Consider the following 26,231-nt stretch of genomic DNA (forward strand, 5'->3'; position numbering starts at 1 on the left):
GCCAGTTCAGCCAAATTACTATTCTATAAGAATATTTGAGTCATCCCTATCTCTTTCAGCTCATCCTATTCTGCATCTGAGATATCTGCATGTTTTCTATTCTTCAAGACCAAGTCTCAATCCCACTTTCTCGATGACTTCTTTCCTGTACATTATAGGTTACTGTGGTTTCAAATTTCTTTCAATTTCTATAGTACACTGTTGAGTGTAACTTGCTCCCCTCTAATCACATAAAATCTTAATTCTTGAGATTAATAATCTGTGTGTCTCCTTGTCCTCTTGAGCTGTATTTAACAAATGATTGAGGACAATATTATAAACAATTTATATCCTCAGAGAACATCTATCATAGTTCTTTCTATGGAAAAGGTGATCAGCAAACACTTTTGTATATGGGCCAGATATGCATGAACCCACCTCTACTTTGAAATTACAGGATTAAAATCCCAAGTATGTGTTTGTGAATGTTTTAAGAAAAGATACAGATTCTAACCATAGTCTTGCTCCTGATTTTCTTTGCAAAAGTTTTATCCACATAATAAATGAAGCAATGGTACTATATGATTTAAAGGGCCTTTCTAGCCCTGGTTATCTATGGTTAATAGAAGTTAGTTCTCAGAAGACCAATGCAGCCGCCACCAAAGGAACAGAAAATGGATGCTACCTGATGTGTTGAATAAGTAAGCAAATTTTCCATAAGCTTTAGCCTCCTCAGAAATTCAAATTGACTAGAACTTTTTTCCCGTATAGTCTATTGACTGAGGCATGGAGGAAATGTCTGGGCTTATTGTTAACCTGTGGATATGCAGGAATATTTAATTTACAGTATAGCTTAAGGTTATTGCTGTGGCTGAATGTTTCACAAAGTGCAGGTATGATGCCAGAGGAGCTTATGAAACATTGAAAGAACTCATCATCAAAACCACCTCTTTAGTAAGACCCTGTGGCCTGTCATGTTAAGAGTCCCTATTAGTCTGCCTGATGGGTTAAAAACCTGAAAGGACCCTCCAAGACTGGTCTTTGGAGTGACTCTCCGTTTGATTTGCAGCCATGGTGCTTTCTTCCATATGAGCTGAAATGAAGGCTTTGAAATACTTTTTGAAGTAAGTCTCTCCACCCTTATAAGAGTAAGGAACATGGCATATTTATACCAAAAAGGTGCACGTGTGAAAGTGTTTGCTTTGCTTGTTTCCTTTTCTTACATTTCTCACAGTGGGCTGGTTTGGGTAGAAAGTTAAATTTTGTTTCATAAACGCAAAATGGAAGGGAGACCAAAATGAAAAGATGTTAGAAACTGTAACAACATGGGACTTCCTTAGTGGTCCAATAATTAAGATTTCACTTTCCAATGCAGAGGGTGTGGGTTCAGTCCCTGGTGGGGGAGCTAATAATCCACATGCCTCCCAGCCAAAAAACTGAAACATAAAATAGAGGCGATATTGTAACAAATTCAGCAAAAGACTTTAAAAATGGTCTACCTCAATAAAAAAAGAGAAATTGCAATGACTGAATTTTTCTATACACTCACTAAACTCCAAAGCCCCTCCCCAAGTCATCAATTTTGGCGAGCTATCTCTAGTGCTACCCTAGTACTGTTACAATTTTTATTGAGGCAAAGCCCATTATGTATCAAAGCACTTAGGATACCTGAGTGCTCAGGAGAGAAACAGATCATAAACACAAACTTTGAGTCTCAGTCCTTGGTTCTCCCATTCCTTCTCACCTATGACAAGCATTTTATACCCGTCACTTTTTTATTTCACAAAACCATGTGACTACCATACAGAAAAGTTTGGGAAAGCTTTTCTATTCTCAAGAAATAAAAAATCAGTGTCAGATCTATATGAAGCTATTTCACTGCTGATTTTTAAAGGATATCGTTGAAGCAGAAAGCCCAAATCTAGTTTATCTGCATTTGCAATCATCTGTCAGTCATTTGACAGATAAATTAAAAAGATTGCAGCTTTGTACAGTTCAGAGTGAAAAAAAAAAGTCATCTGGCTGCTGATGGCTACAGAGACATAACTCTGGTTGTAAGCAGTTAGGCTGTTGGCTTGAACAAAGTGATGGCTAGCTAGAATTTTTTTAATGGGTCACTAGGGATAGCCAGCATTCATCTCCATTTATCATAATGAAAACCAGGCAGAAGTTAAGCATGCGTGAGCAGTTAGAACAACAAACTTTGTTTTTATACCATCGAGTTCATTAAGCGCCACTCCGTCTGTGCCAGCACTATTTTCCCATGAAGCTATAGCTCATTGTTTATATTATAATGTGTTCTTGTAAATAATAGTCAACTACTTTTGTACTGGACCTAAGGTGAGGTAAGGGTTCATCTTCAACATTTTTCATTCAAGTAAAATAAAGTAAAAATATAATTAAAAAAAAAAGAATTTCACAAGGAGAATTGAATATACACTTGATAAATGATCATTTTTATTATTTTAATTTTTATCAGTAGTATTGTAAAGTGTGTTGCAAACTATACAATAGTATACAAGGGTAAATTCTTGTTAACAAGCTCATGAACAAAATGGTGCTCACATATATGGGAGTCACAAAGGAGAGTGCAGTTCTGAGCTGACAAAGAGAAATATTAGATTTTTATTTATTCATTTCTTTTTCAAAATTAAGCATGAATAAGATTCTTTACATGTGAGCAATGACTACTACAATAGACATGTGACATTGGCAAAACTGGAGTTGAAAATGAGTGACCGCCACCTTCCAAAGACATGTTCAAAGAGGATTAAAGCTGTGTCTCCAAAAACAGTAGCAGGAAGCAAATGTCGGAAAGGTCTTGGCCCAAACTTACTTTTCGGTAACCATTAGTCATTCTCTGACACCTCAAGGGAGACTTCTGGACAATACCACAGAGGCTGAGATGCTTTCTCAGTAGTGCAGTCTTACCCTGTCCTAATGTTTAAAACCAAAAATAACAGTGGCATACCAATAAACCACACATCAATTTCATTTGATACGTGGTAAATAGGACTTGTCCACATTGCATCACTTAGACAGTCCTCTCTCCTCACCCAGCAGCCATCCAAGTCTTGGCTACTGTCTTGTTAGGCACTTAGACAATACACAGACCGCTTGAGAGATTTGGTCCAAATTAAGCACACACACATTTTTTGGCTAATACTTTGAGTTCTCTGTGTGTGTGTGTGTTCCTCAAAAAGTCAAGGACTTTTTGTTTTAAATAGTCTCAATATGAAATAACATGTTTAAAAGTTTTGCTTCTTTACTTTAGTGTTTTCCTTACACTAAAAGATGGTTTTTATTTAGATAAGAAATCTTCTAGCATGCGTAACTGATAGATTTGTTGTTCCACAGAGCTCATTTGATGGTGGCGAGTTATTATATATGTTTAACATTAAGTTGTAAACATAAGATTAAAACTGCACCAGAGTGTTTAGAAAAAAACAGAAGTCTATTAATCAGGCTCAGGACAATAAATAAGCTGTTTGGCAAAAGAAAGTGCTTTAAAACACATATGTTTCCTTTCCAACTTACTCCTCAAGAGAAAATGTTACTCTTTAAATGTGTCATTTCTCATCTAATCCTTCCCAAACAGCATTTTGAAAGCTACAAATATTTACTCATAACCATGACTACACTTTAGACTAACATTCCAAAAATGCAAAGATAAGTTCCCTTTCTATATTAACATGAACACCTAATTTGTGAATTAATATATGTTCTTTAAAGCTAAAAAATTCTATGTGTTCTACCTTGACAAGTAGGAAAGAATTTAATTACTAGAAATTTCCTTTACTGTGGGGCATTATCTTTTGAGTAAATTATACCTTTTCTGTGTCCAAAAGAACTGAAGTTACCATGCTAAATCAATTATTTCTATAAGGAGATTTTTGAAATGGGAAAAAAAAACAAACTCAAAGAAAAGAATGAAAATATATTAGCTTCAGTTTGACATACTAGAACACAGCATAATACAGTTACTGCTAATGAGAATGAAATTTAGTTCTGAGCTTCCTAGTAGTCAAGACAACAAGGACAACACAGACTATCACGTAGTTCTCAATGTCTGCTAAAATTAATTATATCAATTAGGAAAATCAAACAATTATCTAGTATAGCTGAATTATGAAAATAGCTCAATATATGGGGCTTTTTTACAAGTTAAATTAGCAACATAAAGGACGGTAACCCCGCTAGAAGTTGTGGAGTAAGAATGTAAAGTTATTCTTCATATGGCTATTTTTGGACTCTCTGAAAATCTGACTCCATTATATGGAAATGTGGGGGAATTTCCTAAATTTGAATTTTCACTGAAAAGCCTGGTCTTTACATTTGGAACACTGTAATTTGTAGGATTTAGTTTAATTCAGTGGTTTGAACAAACTGCTTTCCATTTTTTTTTGAAAACTTGGTGGGTCTTTAACGGTCTTCTTTTAATATGTTATTCAATTATGTAAAATTTACTTATTTACTGATGTGGTTTTTTGAAGGAAAATTAACTTTGGGTTAGCAAAAATTTGAGGTAAATTTGGAGACATTAACAAGAGCTGAAACATCTATGAAAAGACTGAGTATCACTATTATTTAAAAAAAAAATCTTCCTGCTTCATATAAGAAAGATGGAAGTTTTTAGCCCATAAATTTTTAGTGTTTTCATGATATGCTATAATCTGGTGACTCCCCTTCCCTCCAGCTAGTGTGATTATACTGCTAATCAAAGCTTAAAAATTCCACTATGGCTTAGAAATGGGACCTCTTCACTGTCTATTTACATGTTTGGTAAAATTCTCTTAAGTTACTACTGTGAAATCTTAAGCAAAGAGCCAAGATAAAAATAAATTTTAATAGCATTGCGTCAAACTGTAATGCATAGTATCAGATGAATTCCCAAAGTGAGGGTGATAAAAATAGAGAAAGAATTCCCTTCTTTATTGAAAATGTTGCTTGAATACAAGAATTGAAATTACTTATTTCAGGCTTGATGTTTTACCCTGACTGTATAAAAAGGCTCCAGAAGATGCACACTATCTTAAATATTCTGTTTCAGAAGTATACAGTGTTCTCAACGTGTTTTAATGTGTTTCAGAATCAATCCCTTTCCTTTCTTACACAAGTATTACAAGCTGTTCTAAACTCATATTCAAAATGTTTGAGCTTCATATTTATGCTAATTCAGAAGCAAAGGAATTTGTGCATCTTCCCTAAAATAAGTTTGAAAATTTTAGAATTGTTTCATTTTGGGCTATGTGTCTGCTTTCTGAATTGAGAAACATTGCTATGTCAAGAATGGGCAAAAATGGAAAGGAGGAGAAAGGAATGGAAGAGGGATGGGTGGAAAGGGAGGAGGGAGGTGGCAAACCTGTGCTGTCCTATTTTTATTTTGCTATGTAAAAACATTACCTCTGCTCTGCATTACTGAAATGTTCTCCTGCCTGCTACCCAAGATCTTTCTCCACGTAGCAGTCTGAATTATCATTTGAAAATATGAATTACGTATTACTTAAAATTCCTTAGTGGTTTCCTCTTGCACTTAGTTTTGCTGTTGTTCAGTCACTCACTTGTGTCCGACTCCTTGTGCCACCATGGACTGCAGCACGCCAGGCTCCCCATCCTTCACTGTCTCTAGGAGTTTGCTCAAACTCCTGTCCTTTGAGTTGATGATGCCATTTTCAAACTCTTTACCATAGCCTACAAGCTATCTGTTCTCTGACTTCTCAAGTCACTCTCCCTACTCTCCACTCTGCTTTTGAAACATGTCAAGACTTTTTCCATTTTAGGGCTCTTGCCCTTGAGTTTCTTTTGCCTGAATCACTCTTCCGCCTCTTCTGCTCATGACTGGCTTTTCAGCATTTAAGCATCAGCTCAAAAATCCCATTGCAGAGTCCTTCCTTGGCGAATTCATCTAAAGGAAGTCCTATCCCAACCCAGTCAGGTTGTACTGGACTGTTCATTCATTTCCTCATAGCACTTAATGCAATCTACACTTACTTTCATTAATGATTTATTTATTTAAAGCTTGTCCCCTTGGATGAGACCATAAGCACCTGGAAAGTGGGGTTTTGTCTATTTTGGCTGTGTAGTTATTCTCATTGACTTTCACAGTGCCTGGCATAGATTTGGTGCAAGATAAATATTTGCTGAATAAGTGAATGAGTGAAATAAAGAACTTGGTATGGCTGGAGTTCTGGGTCTGTCTGTGTTTTCTTGAATAAGAGGACAGGAAATTATAAAATTTCTAGGAATTTTTCTAGAAATTTCCTGGGAAAAGTTGCATAGTGATGAATAGGAATAGAACTATAGAGCAGGGGCCAAATCCTGCAATGTCTTGAATGCCATGGAGCATAGTTTCTGAAATTACCTTGGTGGTCATTGGATAGCTATTGAAGGTTTTTAAATAGTTAATGTATATTTTTGAAATACTACTTTATTATTTGCTGTGAAAAACCATTTTTGAGTCAGTAGAGTCTGATTCCAACACAATGGACATGAGTTTGAGCAAACTTCCAGAGATAGTGAAAGACAGGGAATCGTGGTGTGCTACAGTCCATGAGGTCACAAGAATCAGACATAACTTAGCGACTGAACGACAGCAAGAGTCTGATTCACTCACCAGTGGAAAGAGTAACTTCCGAACATCAGCAGGGTGTTGATTTAATTAGTTTTTTTCCATGCAGCATGGCTGGCAGGAGAAAATGTTTGCCTTAGCTCTACATAGCCTGAGATGAAATGGCTCGGTGCTTCTCAAAGGCATTTCTTAACAGTATTTCTCATATCACGGTAGAGCAGCAAACTGCCTTAAACTTGTCATGCCATCTTGTTGAACCATCCCCCTTTCTCCAGCTGTTCTTTATTTTACAGTTTATGTTTCTAATGCATGGAGTTACCCTCACATTAGAGTTACTCTCTCCTGTGGGTATATTTTAATTTGTTCTTAAAGGAAATCCAATTTGAAGCCTTTAAAGGCAGTTAGCTTCTTATTTATTTCAGTGTAATAGTGGATAAAGTCTTCCTTAGCTGAAACCTAATACTTATAAGACCCTATAATAATCTCCATCTACAGTTCAGCTGTATATGTAGCATACACATGTTAACCTGGACTTTTCCTACTGTGTTAGGTGTGTGTATCTAATTTCTAAAAAGGTCTACACAGATATCAGGCTTCCAATTAAAATAATGGCTTATTTTATAGTCTCTGGCAGGCAAAGCTAGTTTTCTGAACTGGTTCACAATAATTTAAAAGCCAGTTTTATGGATTAAACTTAAATCATGAAATCTTCTTTATATTTATATTGGAGAACATGGGATTGTGTTTAATAATGGGCTATAAATATGGAAAGCACCAAATAAGCAAAAAAACTAACGTGGTCAAATTTAAGAGAAGGAACCAATTTGTCAGTGTTGGCTGACCATTTTCAAGAGCTATTGAATCACATTCATCAGTGATAATCAGTATTGGAAGCTCTCAGTGTGAATAATAACTTCAGAGATTTTGCTATTAAGCTTCCATCTTTTTAGTCCATTATAGCTTGTGAAGCATACTCATATGTAATATACCTTTTGATTTGTGTGTAAATATTTGCTTCTTAGAACTTGTTTTTATCTTTACTTGGACATATCAGAGACATCATCTGTTTATAAAGTAGATGGAAAAAAAGATAAACAAGTCCTGTGGTCCCTATCCTCAGAGAGCTTTACTAGGAGTAACAAGTATAGTCAGCTAACTGCCACGTACAGCAGAGTCTGATCAGTGTCAGCAGAGGAATATGGGTAAGATGATAAGCAGTGCTTGACTATAGCTTTAGGGTTGAGAAAAAATCTCTTAGGGAAGCCAGGATTTAAGCTTGCCTTTATAGGATATGTTAGCTTTCAATAAGAAAAAAACAAAAAACAAAAGATCTCAAGATCAGGGTGCAGTCTGAGCAAAACATGAAGGTAGGAAGGTGAAAAATATATAGAACTTCATCTATGTTCATTCAATGTTAATGGCTGGTGTTTTAAAACTAGAGTATGTCAATGCTAACCTGTTATGTTCATAACTTATAGTCGACTCTTAACTGGAGGCCATTTTCACCAACCACAGGTACCTTATTATATCCTCATAAATTATATTTTTATGGCAGTTTCAGACTATACATACTCAGCATTAATGAGAATATATTTACATCCTTGAAATTAATAGATCATATATAAATTGTATCCTGTTATTTATTTTTTCAAGGTTTTAGTGATTCCTAAAGCACTATCAATAAATCCTTCCAAAATCCTATGTAGTATCAATAAATTCTTCCAAAAGCCTATGTAGTAGGTGGTGTTATGGGGGTTTCTTAATGTAGAACCAAGACACAAATATTTAAATGACTTTTTTCAGGTTCCTTTGTTCAATCAGTGTAAATGTATACCCAATTTAAAACCTATTCCTCTTCCTTTGTATCTATATATTTGTCATTATGTAGTCAATATAATTTATATTTGTCTGTGTTGGTGTATGAGGAATTGAGGAAATTTCAGTTAATGAAGAAACAAGAAATCTTAAATTAGTGATTTTTGACAGCAAAAATAATTCCTGAAACCCCTGACATGAGAACAAGAGAAAAGGTGGCAGGCAAAACTGGTATCAGGAAAGATTTAATGAAGGGAAGAGCAGTAGCTAAGGATATACAAATTTAAAAGGGAAGGCTTTACTATTACTGGACAAAGATAAGAGTGTCAGATCTTAAAATAGAGCAGTTTATGTTTTCTATAGTGATGGATAAGATTTTTTATATATCATGAAATAGCTCAGGATTTCTTACAGATACTTGAGGGCCAGCCTGTCAAGAGCCAACTCGGTTGAATATTTTATGCCTTCCATGATTCCATATTTACTTCAGTAACAGTGAATTTCATTTCTCAAAACAACACAAGAGGAGACTCTACACATGGACATCACCAGATGGTCAACAGTGAAATCAGATTGATTATATTCTTTCTGGCCAAAGATGGAGATGCTCTATACAGTCAGCAAAAACAAGACCAGGAGCTGAATATGGCTCAGATCATGAACTCCTTATTGCCAAATTCAAACTGAAATTGAAGAAAGTGGAGAAAACCACTAGACCATTCAGGTATGACCTAAATCAAATCCCTTATGATTATACAGTGGAAGTGAGAAATAGATTTAAGGGATTAGATCTGATAGACAAAGTGCCTGATGAACTATGGATGAAAGTTCGTGACATTGTACAGGAGACAGGAATCAAGACCATCTCCAAGAAAAAGAGTTGCAAAAAAGCAAAATGGCTGTTTGAGAAGCCCTTACAAATAGCTGAGAAAAGAAGAGAAGTGAAAAGCAAAGGAGAAAAGGAAAGATACACCTATCTGAATGCAGAGTTCCAAAGAATAGCAAGGAGAGATAAGAAAGCCTTCCTCAGTGATCAATAAAAAGAAATAGAGGGAAACAACAGAATGGGAAAGACTAGAGATCTCTTCAAGAAAATTAGAGATACCAAGGGAACATTTCATGCAGATATGGGTTCAATAAAGGACAGAAATGGTAGGGACATAAGAGAAGCAGAAGATATTAAGAAGAGGTGACAAGAATACACAGAAGAACTGTACAAAAAAGATCTTCATGACCCAGATAATCACGATGGTGTGATCACTCACCTGGAGCAAGACATCTTGGAATGTGAAGTCAAGTGGGCCTAAGAAAGAATCACTACGAACAAAGCTAGTGGAGGTGATGGAATTCCAGTTGAGCTATTTCAAATCCTAAAAGATGATGCTGTGAAAATGCTGTACTCAATATGTCAGCAAATTTGGAAAACTCAGCAGTAGCCATGGGACTGGAAAAGGTCAGTTTTCATTCCAATTCCAAAGAAAGGAAATGCCAAAGAATGCTCAAACTACCACACAATTGCACTCGTCTCACACACTAGTAAAGTGATGCTCAAATTCTCCAAGCCAGGCTTCAGCAGTATGTGAACCATGAACTTCCAAATCTTCAAGCTGGTTTTAGAAAAGGCAGAGGAACCAGATATCAAATTGCCAACATCTGCTGGATCATCAAAAAATCAAGAGAGTTTCAGAAAACACTTATTTCTGCTTTATTGACTGTGCCAAAGCCTTTGACTGTGTGGACTACAACAAACTGTGGAAAATTCTGAAAGAGATGGGAATACCAGACCACCTGACCTGCCTCTTGAGAAATCTGTATGCAGGTCAGGAAACAACAGTTAGAACTAGACATGGAACAACAGACGGGTTCCAAATAGGAAAAGGAGTGCGTCAAAGCTGTATATTGTCACCCTGCTTATTTAACTTATATGCAGAGTACATCATGAGAAATGCTGGGCTGGATGAAGCACAAGCTGGAATAAAAATTGCTAGGAGAAATATCAATAACCTCAGTTATGCAGATGATACCACCGTTACGGCAGAAAATGAAGACGAACTAAAGAGCCTCTTGATGAAAGTGAAAGAGGAGAGTGAACAAGTTGGCTTAAAGCTCAACATTCAGAAAACAAAGATCATGACATCTGGTCCCATCACTTCCTTGCAAATAGAAGGGGAAATAGTGGAAACAGTGGCTGACTTTATTTTGGGGGGCTCTAAAATCCCTGCAGATGGTGATAGCAGCCATGAAATTAAAAGACACTTACTCCTTGGAAGAAAAGTTATGATCAACCTAGACAGCATATTAAAAAGCAGAGACATTACTTTGCCAACAAAGGTCCATCTAGTCAAGGCTATGGCTTTTCCAGTGGTCATGGATGGATGTGAGAGTTGGACTGTGAAGAAAGCTGAGCACAGAAGAATTGATGCTTTTGAATTGTGGTGTTGGAGAAGACTCTTGAGAGTCCCTTGGACTGCAAGGAGATCCAACCAGTCCATCCTAAAGGAGATCAGTGCTGGGTGTTCATTGGAAGGACTGATGTTGAAGCTGAAACTCCAATACTTTGGCCACCTGATGTGAAGAGCTGACTCTTTTGAAAAGACGCTATGCTGGGAAAGATTGAGGGCAAGAGGAGAAGGGGACGACAGAGGATGAGACGGTTGGATGGCATCACCGACTCAATGGACATGGGTTTGGGTGGCATCCGGGAGTTGGTGATGAACAGGGAAGCCTGGTGTGCTCTGATTCATGGGGTCACACAGAGTCAGACATGACTGAGTGACTGAACTCAACTGGCACTTCAAAATAGATCTAATGTGATTTGTATTTCATTGTGAAAATGACTAGTGCTAGTGTGATTATTCACTTTTCTGAATTGAGGTCAGACTCTGTCTATAGATATTCTCCAGGGAGAAAACATAAGGTAAAATGTATTAAATCAAGCAAATTTAATTTCATTTCATTTAAAAAAAATACACCATTGCGTGTTACATGGGGAACAGCATATTAAGTGGTTTAAGAGGAGATTTATAGTGTCTTTATATTTTATTGAAAACCTTTCTTTTTGTATTAATGAGAATTCAAGTTATAAGTTTGGAATCAATTTCTTAATCAAAGAAATATAGTAGTACATTTTCTGTACTATATTTAGCATCTCGTATGGATTGGAATAATTATTTTAAAATCTGTGTTCTTCATATTCTAAAGCCTTTATAGCAAACTTGGTATAGTGGAACATATCCCCAGTCTCATACTTCAGAAAGTCACAGTTTATTCCTCTATTGTCAGGATTAAAAGCAAAAGGAACAAGAAGAAAATCAGAGAAAAAAGACAAAAATATTGAAAATGTGAATCGGACATGGCACAGCATTGGCAGTTTTTAATTTTGATCAATCACAAAACAAACAGAAGCATGTTGATTCAATTTGCCAGGAAACACAGATGGCTTCGAAATGAGGGAGAAGAAAACAAACTTAGAACAAAGCATGTTTATCCATTTTCACCATAGCCAAAATACCCATACCCACGTATCATTTTAGGAGCACTTGTTTATTAACCTCCTGCCCTTCAGTGTGGAGGCTGGGTGGAGGGAATGAACCCAGCCCTGGCACTTTCAGTCTGTGAACCATTGGACTGGTACTGAATGTGGTTTAGAAATAGTTGCCTTCATTTGGTCCTTTTTTTCCCCCTTCTTTATAGCTTAACCAGATGGAAAAGGCAGTGGCGGCAGCACACACATTTTTCATGGCCAACCCCGAGCACATGGAAATGCAGCAGAACATCGAAAATTACAGAACGATGACGGGCGTTGAAGACCTCCAGCTGGTAGACCAGGAGGCCAAACCACACCTGGTGAGATTTGGGGATCCTGAACTAACCATGAGGAGCTAAGTGCTACCAAGGTTCAATGGATTCAGAGCAAATTCCTATGAGTGGATATCTCACATTGATTCTGAATTTCCAATACAGTACCATGTTTATAATTTAAGAGTCTCTAGATGAAACATTGTAGTGCAGGGTTAAAAATATTGAGAGAGAAATGAAAATTAACTTAGAAAAGCAGTATGATGTGGTGAAAAGTAAGACATGATGTAAATATTTGTAGCCCTTTCTGAGCCTCAGCCTTCCCCTGCACCCCCATGCCTCCCACCCACAGCACTTTAATTTTACCCACTGGAGTTGAGACCCATGTGAATTGCTCAAAGGCACCCCATGATTTCCCAGAAACCAATTCAGTGGTTTTTACAGGGTACCCATACATTTCAAATTTTGATTTTTTTAAAGCTACATAAAGCTGAAGCTGAAGCTCCAATACTTTTGTCACCTGATGCAAAGAGCCAACTCATTGGGAAAGATCCTGATGCTGGGAAAGATTGAGGGCAGGAAGAGAAGGGGATGACAGAGGATGAGATAATTGCATGGCATCACTGACTCTGGACACGCGTTTGAGCAAACTCTGAGAGATAATGAAGAACAGGGAAGTCTGGTGTGTAGCAGTCCAGGGGTTGCAAAGGGTCGCACACAACTTTGCGACTGAAAAACAACAACAAAGCTAGATAATTATTCCTTCCCAGGAGGCTCAGTGGCAGAGAATCTGCTTGTCAATGCAGGAGATGCAGGAGACATGGGTTCAATTCTTGGGTCGGGAAGATCCCCCAAGGACATTTCTTGTCCCCCAAGAAATGACAACCCTCTCTAGTATTCTTGTCTGGAAAACTCCATAGACAAAGAAGCTTGAAGGGCTACAGTCCACAGGGTCACAAGGAGTCTGACAGAACTGAGCGACTGAGCATCAGTTCAGTTCCCTCGCTCAGTCATGTCAAACTCTTTGCGACCACATGGACTGCAGCATACCAAGCTTCCCTATCCATCACCAACTCCTGCAGCCTGCTCAAACTCATGTCTGTCGAGTCAGTGATATGATCCAACCATCTCATCCTCTGTTGCCCCCTTCTGCTCTTGCCTTCAGTCTTTCACAGCATTAAGGTCTTTTCCAGTGAGTCGGTTCTTCGCATCAGGTGGCCAAAGTATTGGAGCTTCAGTTTCAGCATCAGTCCTTCCAATGAATATCCAGGACTGATTTTTTTGAGGATTGACTAGGTTGATCTCCTTGCAGTCCAAAGGACTCTGAAGACTCTTCTCTAACACCACAGTTCAAAAGCATCAATTCTTTCGGCGCTCAGCCTTCTTACATCCATACACGATTACTGGAAAAATCATAGCTTTGACTATCCGAACCTTTGTCAGCAAAGTAATGTCTCTGCTTTTTAAAATGCTCTCTGGGTTTATCATAGCTGCTCTTCCAAGGAGCAAGCACCTTTTCATTTCATGGCTGCAGTCACTATCTGCAGTGATATTTGAAGCCTAAGAAAACAAAGTCTGTCACTGTTTCCATTGATTCCCCATCTATTTGCCATGAAGTGATGGGACTGGATGCCATGATCTTCATTTTCTGAATGTTGGGTTTTAAGCCAGCTTTTTCACTCTCCTCTTTCACTTTCATTAAGAGGCTCCTCAGTACCTCTTTGCTTTCTGCCATGCAGAGACGGAGCATGCATGCATACAATTATTCCTTTAAATGAAATCACCATTTTCAAAGTATGACCTTCAAGGGACTAAAGAAAAGGCTAAGAGAGGGAGATTTTAGATGGAAGTCTTTTTTCTTCTTTTTTAAAAAATTGAACCAGGCTTGAAAATGAGCATCTCATCCATCCACATGTCTTCCTGCCCTTGGTTGCATAGCCCTACCTATATTCAAACATGTTAGAAATCAAAGTCTTGAGTGCTCTCAGGAAGAAAATGAAATTGACTGATGCTGCAGCAGTAGGCTTACTCAGTCAATCCTTTCTCATTTATAATGAGTTGAAGCCAGCGACTGAACTGAACTGAACTGAAGCCAGGGCAGTTACCCTTTATCTCCCAGTGTGACCCTTTTTCATCTTCCACAGTGAAAGAATCCCCTGCCCCACTTCCTAAGTGATCTAGAATCTGCCTGCATCTTGCCATTCAAGTTCTTCTTGGGTGGTCTTCAAAATTTTATTTTTTCTATTTCTTTATAGGAGAGTTACAGTGCAGGAGTCAAACATTATGAGGCCGATGACTTTGAACTAGCTATCAAGTACTTTGAACAAGCTTTAAGAGAATATTTCAATGAAGACATGGAGTGCAGAGCCCTGTGTGAGGGTCCTCAGAGATTTGAGGAATATGAATACTTAGGGTACAAAGCTGGTCTCTATGAAGCCATTGCAGGTAAAGATGATTTTTTTTTTGATTTTCTGATTGTAGGAACACTAGATGCCAAACTGTTCCAACAATGTAGAAGTATGTATTGCAAAAATTAAATAGTGTAAAAAGATTCTCATGTACATATCACATCATGTCTCTCATGAATTATTTTCCCTAGTTTAAATTTTGGTGCTCCCAAGATTTTTCATGTGCATACTTAAATATCTATGTATTTATTATGATTATTATTTATTTTTTATTGAAATAAGTCAATATTATAAATACTGATTTTAAGTATATGTTTTGTTTTTGTTGTACTTTATGCTTAACAACATCTTGTGGATTTCTTCTCATGTAAGTACATGCAGATCTACCTTACTGTATCATATGGGGAAAGCATAATTTATTTGACCAGTCTTTTACTGATAAATATTGAGAAAGTTGCAACTTTTCATTATGTTTACCCATGTAGTAGTGAATAAGTTTGTATGCTGCTGCTGCTAAGCCGCTTCAGTCGTGTCCGACTCTGTGCGACCCCATAGACGGCAGCCCACCAGGCTCGCCCGTCCCTGGGATTGTCCAGGCAAGAACACTGGAGTGGGTTGCCATTTCCTTCTCCAATGCATGAAAGTGAAAAGTGGAAGTGAAGTCGCTCAGTCGTGTCCGACTCTTAGTGACCCCATGGACTGCAGCCCACCAGGCTCCTCTGCAGCCCACCAGGCAAGAGTACTGGAGTGGGGTGCCATTGCCTTCTCCGATAACTTTGTATAGTTTTCTTCAATTACTTAAATGAATAACTTATTACATACAGGGATTTAATATATCACAAAGTGACATTAACTGAGGAGGTTAACTAGTTAACCTAACCTAACTTTATGGTGGGAAGTGAGTTCTCTGCTGCATATGAAAAAATACACAAAAACAAATTGTACTATACTAATACAATATTAGTTTATATTGTATTATATTAGTTCAGTATTAGTTTTTTTTTCTGTTCGACTTTTCTTTATTTTTTTTTAATTTTTATTTTTACTTTATTTTACTTTACAGTACTGTATTGATTTTGCCATACAGTGACATGAATCCACCACGGGTGTACATGCGTTCCCAAACATGAACCCTCCTCCCACCTCCCTCCCCATAACATCTCTCTGGGTCATCCCCGTGCACCAGCCCCAAGCATGCTGTATCCTGCGTCGGACATAGACTGGCGATTCGATTCTTACATGATAGTATACATGTTACAATGCCATTCTCCCAAATCATCCCACCCTCTCCCTCTCCCTCTGAGTCCAAAACTCCGTTATACACATCTGTGTCTTTTTTGCTGTCTTGCATACTGGGTCGTCATTGCCATCTTTCTAAATTCCATATATATGTGTTAGTATACTGTATTGGTGTTTTTCTTTCTGGCTTACTTCGCTCAGTATTAGTTTAAATTGTATTATTCTAATATAATAAAAAATAGAACTGTTAGAAGAAAATGTAAGAGAATATTAATATAACAAAAGGATAGTTCTCAGACAAAAGATGAGTTTGAAGAAAAAGATAGCATTTAAAAGACTGATAAATACGAAAGATATTATAAATCAAGTTGACTTTTAATGGTAAGTGGAAAAGTTGCAAAATGTTTATAGGTAAACAGTTAATATCACTAATATTTAAACAGTCTGTGAATTATTATTAGTAACAGTTTATCTTTGCTTGTTGGTAGTAATAACAATAAGCAACATTTTTTAGCAGTTGCAGTATATATTTTATATAGTTATGTCACTTTTATATTTCTTTTAATCCTCTAAACAACTCCCTGTGGGTATTGTTATTCACCCTCTTCTCCCCTTTTAAATGAGGAATTTAGACCTCAGAAAGATTAAGTAATGGGATTAAGGTGAAGCTGAGAATCAATCCTAGGATTTTCTCACTCTGAAGCCCATACTTTGAAGATCTACACAGCTGAAAATTGACAAAGTTTATTTAGTCAATAATAAATCTTTAATGCATATTTGTTGAGTGTATACTATGTTCCAAGTTATAAAAGCATGAAAAACAATGTTCACCTGCACATAGACTCATAGAAATCCAAATTAATAAAGTCAATTTGCTTTCCGTAACTTCCAGTGTTTTCTGTCTTCATCGAAAACATCACTCATCTAGTAGCTCAAACCAAAGCCCTAGATATCTTTAACTCCCACCTTTCCTTCAATTCCTATTCATTCCCCTCCCACTTGTTACTAAACTTTGATGGAGGTTGCTTCCTAATAGCATTTAAGATTTCCTAACTCTTTCCTCTCCTTTCGCTACTTTTCTGGCTCACATCAGCAGTGTATTTTAACTAATCTGCTGTGATCGCCTCCCTCCTGGTCCTCATGTTCTGATCAGTTTTATTCTGTAGAGCAGACAGGACAGGTTTCAAAAAACGGGAATTCTGCTTATAGACATACTGACATCCCTAGTGGCTTCCATTGCACTTGAAATCCAAAACCTTTAACAAAGACTTTCATCACTGCATAATAGTATACATTTTCTTCCTCTCTTTTTCCCTCTTTAAGCCACTCCTGCTGTACTTCTTTTAATTCCTAGGGTATGCCATACTCATTTCCACTTATAGGAAATTGAAAATATTTTCTATCACTTGGCTATTGTCCAGTCTTCTTAAGTACTTAATCCTCAGTGCCTACTTATGCTAGTGGTGGTTTAGTTGCTAAGTCATGTCCGACTCTTGTGACCCCATGGTCTGTCACCCACCAAGCTCCTTTGTCCATGAGATTTCCCGGGAAAGAATACTAGAGTGGGTTGCCATTTCCTTCTCCATGGCCTACTTACAGTGACTGGCAAATAGCAGGTGTTCAGTGAATATTTGTTAAATGAATGGGAGGAAGGAAGAAAAGGATGAGGGAAAGAAGGGAGGAGATGATACATCCATCAATCATATTGCAGACATTAAAAGGGCTAATAATACTCTGTATTTGTGAAAATATAAGTCAAAGTGTTGAGGTTTCTTAGTGGGATAATTAGGAAATGTCTATCAAAATTTAGACTAGGAAGTAAACTGGAAATCAATTTGCATTTGTTTGGCCTTTTTTTTTCTTAATTTTTATTTTTACTTTATTTTACTTTACAATACTGTATTGGTTTTGCCATACATTGACATGAATCCACCATGGGTGTACATGCATTCCCAAACATGAACCCCCCTCCCACCTCCCTCCCCATAACATCTCTCTGGGTCATCACCGTGCACCAGCCCCAAGCATGCTGTATCCTGGGTCGGACATGGACTGGCAATTTTTTTACATTGTAGAAATGTACATGCCTACACATTTCAAACTGATAGCCATAATAAATCTAGTTATAATATGTCATGATACAAAGATTATTGTTGTTCAGTCACTACATTGTGACTCTTTGCAACCCAATGGACTGTAGCATTCCAGGCTCCTCTGTCTTCCACTATCTTCCAGAGTTTGCTCAAACTCCTGTCCATTGAGTCAGTGATGCTGTCTAACCACTAACCATCTCATGCTCTGCCACCCCCTTCTCCTTTTACCTTCAGTCTTTCCCAGCATCAGTCAGTCTTTTCCAATGACTTGCCTTTTCACATCAGGTGGCCAAAGTACTGGAGCTTCAGCTTCAGCAATGCTTTCAGTCCTTCCAGTGAATACTGAGGATTGATTTCCTTTAGGATTGAGTAGTTGTATTTCCTTGCAGTCAAAGGGACTCTCAAAAGTTTTATCCAGCAACACCATTTACAAGCATCAGTTCTTTAGCATTCAGCCTTCTTTATAGACCAACTCACATCATAGCTTTTACTATATGGAACTTTGTCGGCAAAGTAATGTCTCTGATTTTTAATAGCTGTCTAGTTTTGTCATGGCTTTTCTTGCAAAGAGCAAGTGTTTGTTTTTTTAAATCAATTTATTTTAATTAGAGGATAATTACTTTACAATATCATGATGGTTTTTGCCATACATCAACATGAATTGCCACAAGTATACATGCATCCCACACATCCTGAACCCCTCTCTAACCTCCCTCCATGCCCTATCGCTCTGGGTTCTCCCAGAGCACTGAATTTGGGTGTCCTGCTTCATGCATCAAATTTATACTAGTCATCTATTTTATATACGGTAATATACATGTTTCAATGCTATTCTCTCAAGTCATCCCACCCTTGCCTTTTCCCACTGAGTCCAAAAGTCTGTTCTTTACATCCATGTCTCCTTTGCTTAGTTTTATGGCTGAAGTCATGGTCTGCTATGATTTTAGAGCCCAAGAAAATAAGATCTGTCACTGTTTCCATGTTTTTCCTTTTCTATTTGCCATATAGGCTATTTGATACAACCTCTATTTGATATAGGCTGGTATCAAGATTGCTAGGAGAAATGTCAACAACCTCAGATATGCAGATGATACCTTTCTAATGGCAGATAGTAAAGAGGAATTAAAGAGCCTTTTGATGCGGATGAAAGAGGAGAGTGAAAAATCTGGCTTAAAATTCACATCAAAAATCTAAGATCATGGTATCTGTTCCCAACACTTAATGGCAAATAGAAGGGGAAAAAGTGGAAGCAGTGACATTTTTTCATCCCCCCTCAGGCTCCAAAATCACTGCTGACATTGACTGTGGTCATGGAATTAAAACACACTTGTTCTTTGGAAGGACAAACCTAGACAGCCTATTAAAAAGCAGTGACATCACTTTGCCAACAAAGGCCCCTGTAGTCAAACCTATGACTTTTCCAGTAGTCATGTACAGAGGTGAGAGTTGGACCATAAAGAAGGCTGAGCTCTGAATAACTAATGCTTTTGAATTGTGATGCTGGAGAAGACCTTTGAGAGTCCCTTGCACTACAAGAGGAATCAAACCAGTAAATCTTAAAATAAATCAACCCTGAATATTCATTGGAAAGACTGATGTTGAAGCTGAAACTCCAGTACTTTGGCCTCCTAATGTGAAGAGCTGACTCATTGGAAAAGACTCTGATTCTGGGAAAGATTGAAGTCAGGAGGAAAAGGGGATGGCAGAGGATAAGATGTTTAGATAGAATCACTGACTCAATGGACATGAGTTTGAACAAACTCTGGGAGATGGTGGAGGACAGGAAAGCCTGATGTGCTGTAGTCCATGGGGTTGCAAAGAGTCGGACATGACTTAGTCACTGAACAACAATAACAACGATGGGACTGGATGCCATGATTTTAGGTTTTTTAATGTTGGGTTTCAAGTCAGCTTTTCCACTTTCTTCTTTCACCTTCATCAAGAAGCTCTTTAGTTCCTCTTAACTTTTGCTGTTATTTTCTGCATATCTGAGATTGTTGCTGTTTCTCCCCTGGGCAATCTTGATTCCAGCCCGGCATTTCACATGATACATTCTGCACAGAAGTTAAATAAACAGAGTGAGAGTATATAGCCTTGTTATACTCCCTTCCCAAGTCTGAACCAGTCCATTGTTCTGTGTCCAATTCTAGCGTTGCTTCTTGACCTGCATACAGTTTTCTTAGGAGGCAGCTAAGACGGTCTGGTACTGCCACCTCTTTAAGAATTTTCCACAATTTGTTGTGATCCACACAGTCAAAGACTTAAGCATAGTCATGACGCAGAAGTAGATATTTTTTTGGAAATTCCATTTTCTGTGATCCAATGAATGTTGGCAATTTGATCTTTGGTTCCTTTGCTTCTTCAAAATTCAGCTTGCACATCTGGAAGTTCTTGGTTCACATATTGCTGAAGCCTAGCTTGAAGGATTTTGAGCATGAACTTGCTAGCACATGAAATAAGCACAACTGTATAGTAGTTTCAACATTCTTTGGCATTGCTTTTTTTGGGATTGGAATGAAAACTGACCCTTTTCAGTCTTGTGGCCAGTGCTGAGTCGTCCAAATTTGCTGACATATTTTAGGCATCACTTTAACAGCATCATCTTTTAGGATTTGAAATAGCTCAGCTGGAATTCCATCACCTCCACTAGCTTTGTTTGTAGTAACGCTTTCTAAGGCCCATTTGGCTTCACATTCCAGGATGTCTGGCTCTAGGTGAGTGACCACACCATCCTGGTTATCCAGGTCATTAAGACCTTTCTTATATAGTTCTTCTTTGTATTCTTGCCACTTCTTCTTAACCTCTGTCATATCTTTTTGCCTTTTCATACTGTCCATGGGGCTCTTCAGGCAAAAATACTGGTATGGGTTGCTGTTTCCTTCTCCAGTGGACCATATTTTGTCGAAACTCTTCACTATGAGTCATCTGTCTTGGGTTGTCCTGCACGACATGGCTCATAGCTTCGTTGAGTTACACAAGCCCCTTGGCCATGACAAAGTTGTGATACATGAAGGGGCCTACAAAGATATTACATATTTGTTGGCCATATTCCCCATACTGTACATTTCAGCCCCATGACTCATTTATTTTGCAACTGTAAGTTTGTATATCTTAACCTCCCTCACCTATCTGCCTTCTACCCCTGACCCACTGGCCTCTTTGTTTTCTATAACTTTGTTTCTATTTTGTTATATTTGTATATTTATTTTCTTTTTGGATTGCACGTATAAGTGAAACCATACAATATTGATCTTTCTGTGTCTAACTTAGGAGAATAATACTTTCTAGGTCCATCCAGGTGTTGCTATTAGCAAAATTTCATTCTTTCTATGATTAAGGGCTGAGTAATATTGCACAGGAGATATATATATATATATATATATATATATATATGACATACATGTGATATATATATCACATCTTTATATATTCATCTAGTTGTAAATATATCATTTGCAAAGTGACTTCTTACGTACACATTCTGTTACCCAAAATCAACTCAATTTATTTAAAATCAATGCAGAATTGTTGGGAAATTTTCCTCAAAATGTTTTCTTTTCCTGCGCTCTGCCAGAGCCATTTACCTGCATTTTTGAAAGTACTGCTCACTTGAGTGTCAGTTTATGTGTGCTTCATATTTCAAGTGTTGAATATTCTTTTAACTTAATTTTTTTTATTTGAGAATGGGCAGGCTTTTCCTTTATTCAGTTCAGTTTGCTTGCTCAGTCATGATTGAATCTTTATGACCCCATAGACTGCAGCATGTCAGACTTCCCTGTCCATCAGCAACTCCTGGAGCTTACTCAAACTCATGTCCATTGAGTTGGTGATGCCATCCAACCATCTCATCCTCTGTCATCCCCTTCTCCTCCCACCTTCAATCTTTCCCAGCATCAGGGTCTTTTCAAATGAGTCAGTTCTTCGCATCAGGTGGCCAAAGTTTTGGAGTTTCAGCTTCAGTATCAGTCCTTCCAGTGAATATTCAGGACTGATTTCCTTTAGGATAGACTGGTTGGATCTCCTTGCAGTCCATGGAACTCTCAAGAATCTTCTCCAACACCAAAGTTCAAAAGCATCAATTTTTCTGGGCTCAGCTTTCTTTATACTCCAATTCTCACATCCATACATGACTGCTGGAAAAAACATAGCTTTCACTAGATGGAACTTTGTTGGCAAAGTCTCTGCTTTTTAATATGCTGTCTGGGTTGGTCATAGCTTTTCTTCTAAGGAGCAAGGGTACTTTAATTTCATGGCTGCAGTCACCATCTACAGTGATTTTTGAAGCCCCTCAAAATAAAGTCTCACATTGTTTCCATTGTTTCCCCATCTATTTGCCATGAAGTGATGAGACCAGATGCCATGATCTAAGTTTTCTGAATGTTGGGTTTTAAGCCAGCTTTTTCACTCTCTTCTTTCACTTTTATCAAGAGGCTCTTTAGTTCTTCTTCACTTTCTGCCATAAGGGTGGTGTCATCTGCATATCTGAGGTTATTGATATTTCTCCCGTCAATCTTGATTCCAGCTTGTGCTTCATAGCATTTCACATGATGTACTCTGCATATAAGTTAAATAAGCAGGATGACATTATACAGCCTTGATGTACTCCTTTCCTGATTTGGAACCAGTCTGTTGTTCCATGTCCAGTTCTAACTGTTGCTTCCTGATCTGCATACAGATTTCTCAGGAGGCAGGTCAGGCGGTCTGGTATTCCCATCTCTTGAAGAATTTTCCACAGTTTCTTGTGATCCACACAGTCAAAGGCTTTGGAATTTTCAGTAAAGCAGAAGTAGATATTTTCTCTGGAACTCTCTTGCTTTTTCCATGATCCAACGGATGTTGGCAATTTGATCTCTGGTTCCTCTGCCTTTTCTAAATCCAGCTTGAACATCTGGAAGTCCACAGTTCACGTACTGCTGAAGCCTGGCTTGGAGAATTTTGAGCATTACTTTGCTGGTGTGTGAGATGAGTGCAATTGTGCGGTAGTTTGAACATTCTTTGGCATTGCCTTTCTTTGGGATTGAAATTAAAACTGACCTTTTCCAGTCCTGTGGCCACTGCTGAATTTTCCAAATTTGCTGGCATATTGAATTGCAGCAGTTTAATAGCATCATCTTTCAGGATTTGAAATAGCTCTACTGGAATTCCATCACCTCTACTCACTTTGTTCATAGTGATGCTTCCTAAGGCCCACTTGATTTTGCATTCCAGGATGTCTGGCTCTCAGTGAACGATCACACTATCATGTATATCTGGGTTCTGAAGATCTTTTTGTATAGTTCTTCTGTGTATTCTTGCCACCTCTTCTTATTATCTTCTGCTTCTGTTAGGTCTGTTATTATGCCCATCTTTGCGTGAAATATTCCCTTGGTATCTCTAATTTTCCTGAAGAGATCTCTAGTCTTTCCCATTCTATTGTTTTCCTCTATTTCTTTGTATTGATCGCTGAGGAAGGCTTTCTTATCTCTCCTTGCTATTCTTTGGAACTCTTCATTCAAATGGGTATATATTTCCTTTTCTCCTTTCCCTTTAGCTTCTCTTCTTTTCTCAAGCATTCGTAAGGCCTCCTCAGACAACCATTTTGCCTTTTTGCACTTCCTTTTCTTGGGGATGGTCTTGATCACGGCCTCCTGGGCCTTGTCCTGAACTTCTGTCCATAGTTCTTCAGGCACTCTGTCTATCAGATATAAACTCTTGAATCTGTTTGTCACTTCCACTCCATAAGGGATTTGATTTAGGTCATACCTGAATGGTCTAGTGACTTTCCCTGCTTTCTTGAATTTAAGTCTGAATTTTACAATAAGGAGTTCATGATCTGAGCCACAGTCAGCTCCAGGTCTTGTTTGTGCTGACTGTATAGAGTTTTTCCATATTTTGCTGCAAAGAATATGATCAATCTGATTTCAGTGTTGACCATCTGGTGATGTCCATGTGTAGAGTCTTCTCTTGTGTTGTTGGAAGAGGGTGTTTGCTATGACCCGTGCATTCTCTTGGCAAAACTCTGTTAGCCTTGACCTGCTTCATTTTGTACTCCAAGGCCAAATTTACCTGTTACTCCAGATATCTGTTGACTTCCTACTTTTGCATTCTAGTCCCCTCTAATGAAAAGGACATCTTTTTTGGTTGTTAGTTCTAGAAGGTCTTCATAGAACCATTCGATTTCAGCTTCTTCAGCATTACTGGTTGGGGTATAGACTTGGATTACTATGATATTGAATGGTTTGCCTTGGAAATGAACAGGGATCATTCTGTTATTTTTGTGACTGCATCCAAGAACTGCATTTCAGACTCTTTTGTTGACTATGAGGGCTACACCATTTCTTCTAAGGGAGTCTTGCCCCCAGTAGTAGATATAATGGTCATCTGAGTTAAAGTCACCCACTACAGTCGATTTTATTTCACTGACTCCATTATTAAAGTTTATTATCTAGTTCACTGATTTCCTTTATTAAAGTTTACTATCTGTTTTCTAAGGATAGGTGCCCTGCTTTCATGCCCACATTCGTCTCTACACTTGCTTCTAGCAAAGGTCAATGAACAGTTCTTGCAATGTCCTATATCTGGTTTAAGTGAATTGACTGACAAATTCTTACGGATTAACATTTTGTCATTTTCTGAGGTCACCACAGCTGTTGGTTGCTGGAAAAGAATAGAAGTCTGCAAACTCAGGCTATTAATACTTTACACAGCTACCACCATCATCACCCCACTTCCAATAAAGAACAGCAATAAAAAAAATCATGGTCCCTCAAGTTCAATCAAATATTATATGTTACAGAAATATGTTGTCTTCTTGGGAATTTGAAGCATATCCACTTTATTATGAGATATAAATCTTTAAAAGTATTTCCATACAAGTATCTTGAGTCTCAAACATATTAAAATATATTAATTGCACAATAAAATTTGATATAGAACAGAGGCAAAGAATCTAACTAATAAAAAGGATATCATTACTCTATGTAAATTCCTATCAGATTCAAAAATATTTTCAATTAGAGTAAAATTGGCTTTTAAACTACAGAATGTATTTAGAAAGCCAGAATTTTTTAATTTTAGATTTAGAAGAATGTTGCAAATTGGAGAAAACTACAAATGACTTCTGAATGAAGTTATTTATTGCTAGCCATGTTCACTGAAAGCCCTAAAGGATATAATTTTACCACTCTTATTTTGCTGCTTTTTATACCTTGCTTTGAAAAATACTTTCATTCAGATTGTGTTGTGTGTATTTCCCACCTTTTCCTTTTGCTTGTCATTTGAAATTAGTAGTGTGTATTACAAGGTAAAGAGGAAAGCAAATGGCCAGCAAAACTAGGAGAAACATTTGAGAGTTGTTTGTTATTTTTTTAGGAAATAAAATATCTAGCTATAAGCCCTGTTTCCAACATACTAATCAAATAAACAAAACCCATTCTTCTCCTCACACCCTCGAAGTGGAATTAAGAACCAAAGGATAAAAGTAATGCTATTATCTGTCCTATATTGGATTGATTAGCCAGGTTTTAGAGAACTGACACATTGTCCTACACACCACAAAGCATGTATTTCCTTTCTGTTTTGTTTTGGGTTCCGTCTTCAAGGTCATCCAGATATAAGCCAAACTCTGCTTAATAGAGAGCATTTTGAAAGGAGGCAGTTGTGAATTAGAATATATAGTAATAAAGTAGGGAAGTTTTATCATTATTCTCAAGAGAACTCACTCTGCACAAGCATGAATGGACTGTTTTCTTAATGGAAAAGACTGCCTCCTTCTTTATTGTAAAAATAGTCAGGGCGAAGTATAAGAAGGGTTTTCTTTCTGGGACATCAGCCTCTTGTGTTTCCTTAGCTTCTGCTTGGATGAGCTAGAATCCAGAGCTGTTAATAAAATGAGCATGAAAACTGCTACACTTCAGGATCCCCACCCATTTGCAAGTGACAAGAACAGGGACAAAGAAAGGGAAACAAAGAGAAAGAGACAAAGTGCTCCTTCAAATTCTTTACTTTTCCTCCTTCTCCTATTTTACCAGTTTCTATAGTATTAGGGGGCTTTCCAGATGGCTCAGAAGTAAAGAACCCATCTGCCAAGCAGGAGACGAGGGTTCAATCTTGGATTGAAACAATCCCTTGGAGAAAGAAATGGCAACCCACTTCAGTATTCTTGCCTGGGAAATCCCATGGGCAGAGGAGACTGGAGGGCTACAGTCTATGAGGTCGCATAGAGTCAGACACAAGTTACTAAAACACCAACAGTATTAGCAAATATGGAAAACTCAGCAGTGGCCATAAGACTGGAAAAGTCAGTTTTCATCCCAATCCTAAAGAAAGACAATGCCAAAGAATGCTCAAACT

At 37.7% G+C, this 26,231-nt stretch overlaps 1 protein-coding gene across 1 annotated transcript in view; it reads left to right on the forward strand.

The window, feature by feature from the left end:
* P3H2 (prolyl 3-hydroxylase 2) overlaps positions 1 to 26,231 on the forward strand; it is a 177,098-nt gene that overhangs the window by 115,873 nt on the left and 34,994 nt on the right. The window contains exons 2-3 of the mRNA XM_052641563.1: positions 12,056 to 12,208; positions 14,416 to 14,605. Coding sequence (XP_052497523.1) covers positions 12,056 to 12,208; positions 14,416 to 14,605 — 343 coding nt within the window. The remainder of the gene's footprint in view (positions 1 to 12,055; positions 12,209 to 14,415; positions 14,606 to 26,231) is intronic.

Source organism: Budorcas taxicolor, chromosome 1 (genome assembly GCF_023091745.1).
Source record: "Budorcas taxicolor isolate Tak-1 chromosome 1, Takin1.1, whole genome shotgun sequence".
Lineage (NCBI taxonomy): Eukaryota > Metazoa > Chordata > Mammalia > Artiodactyla > Bovidae > Budorcas > Budorcas taxicolor.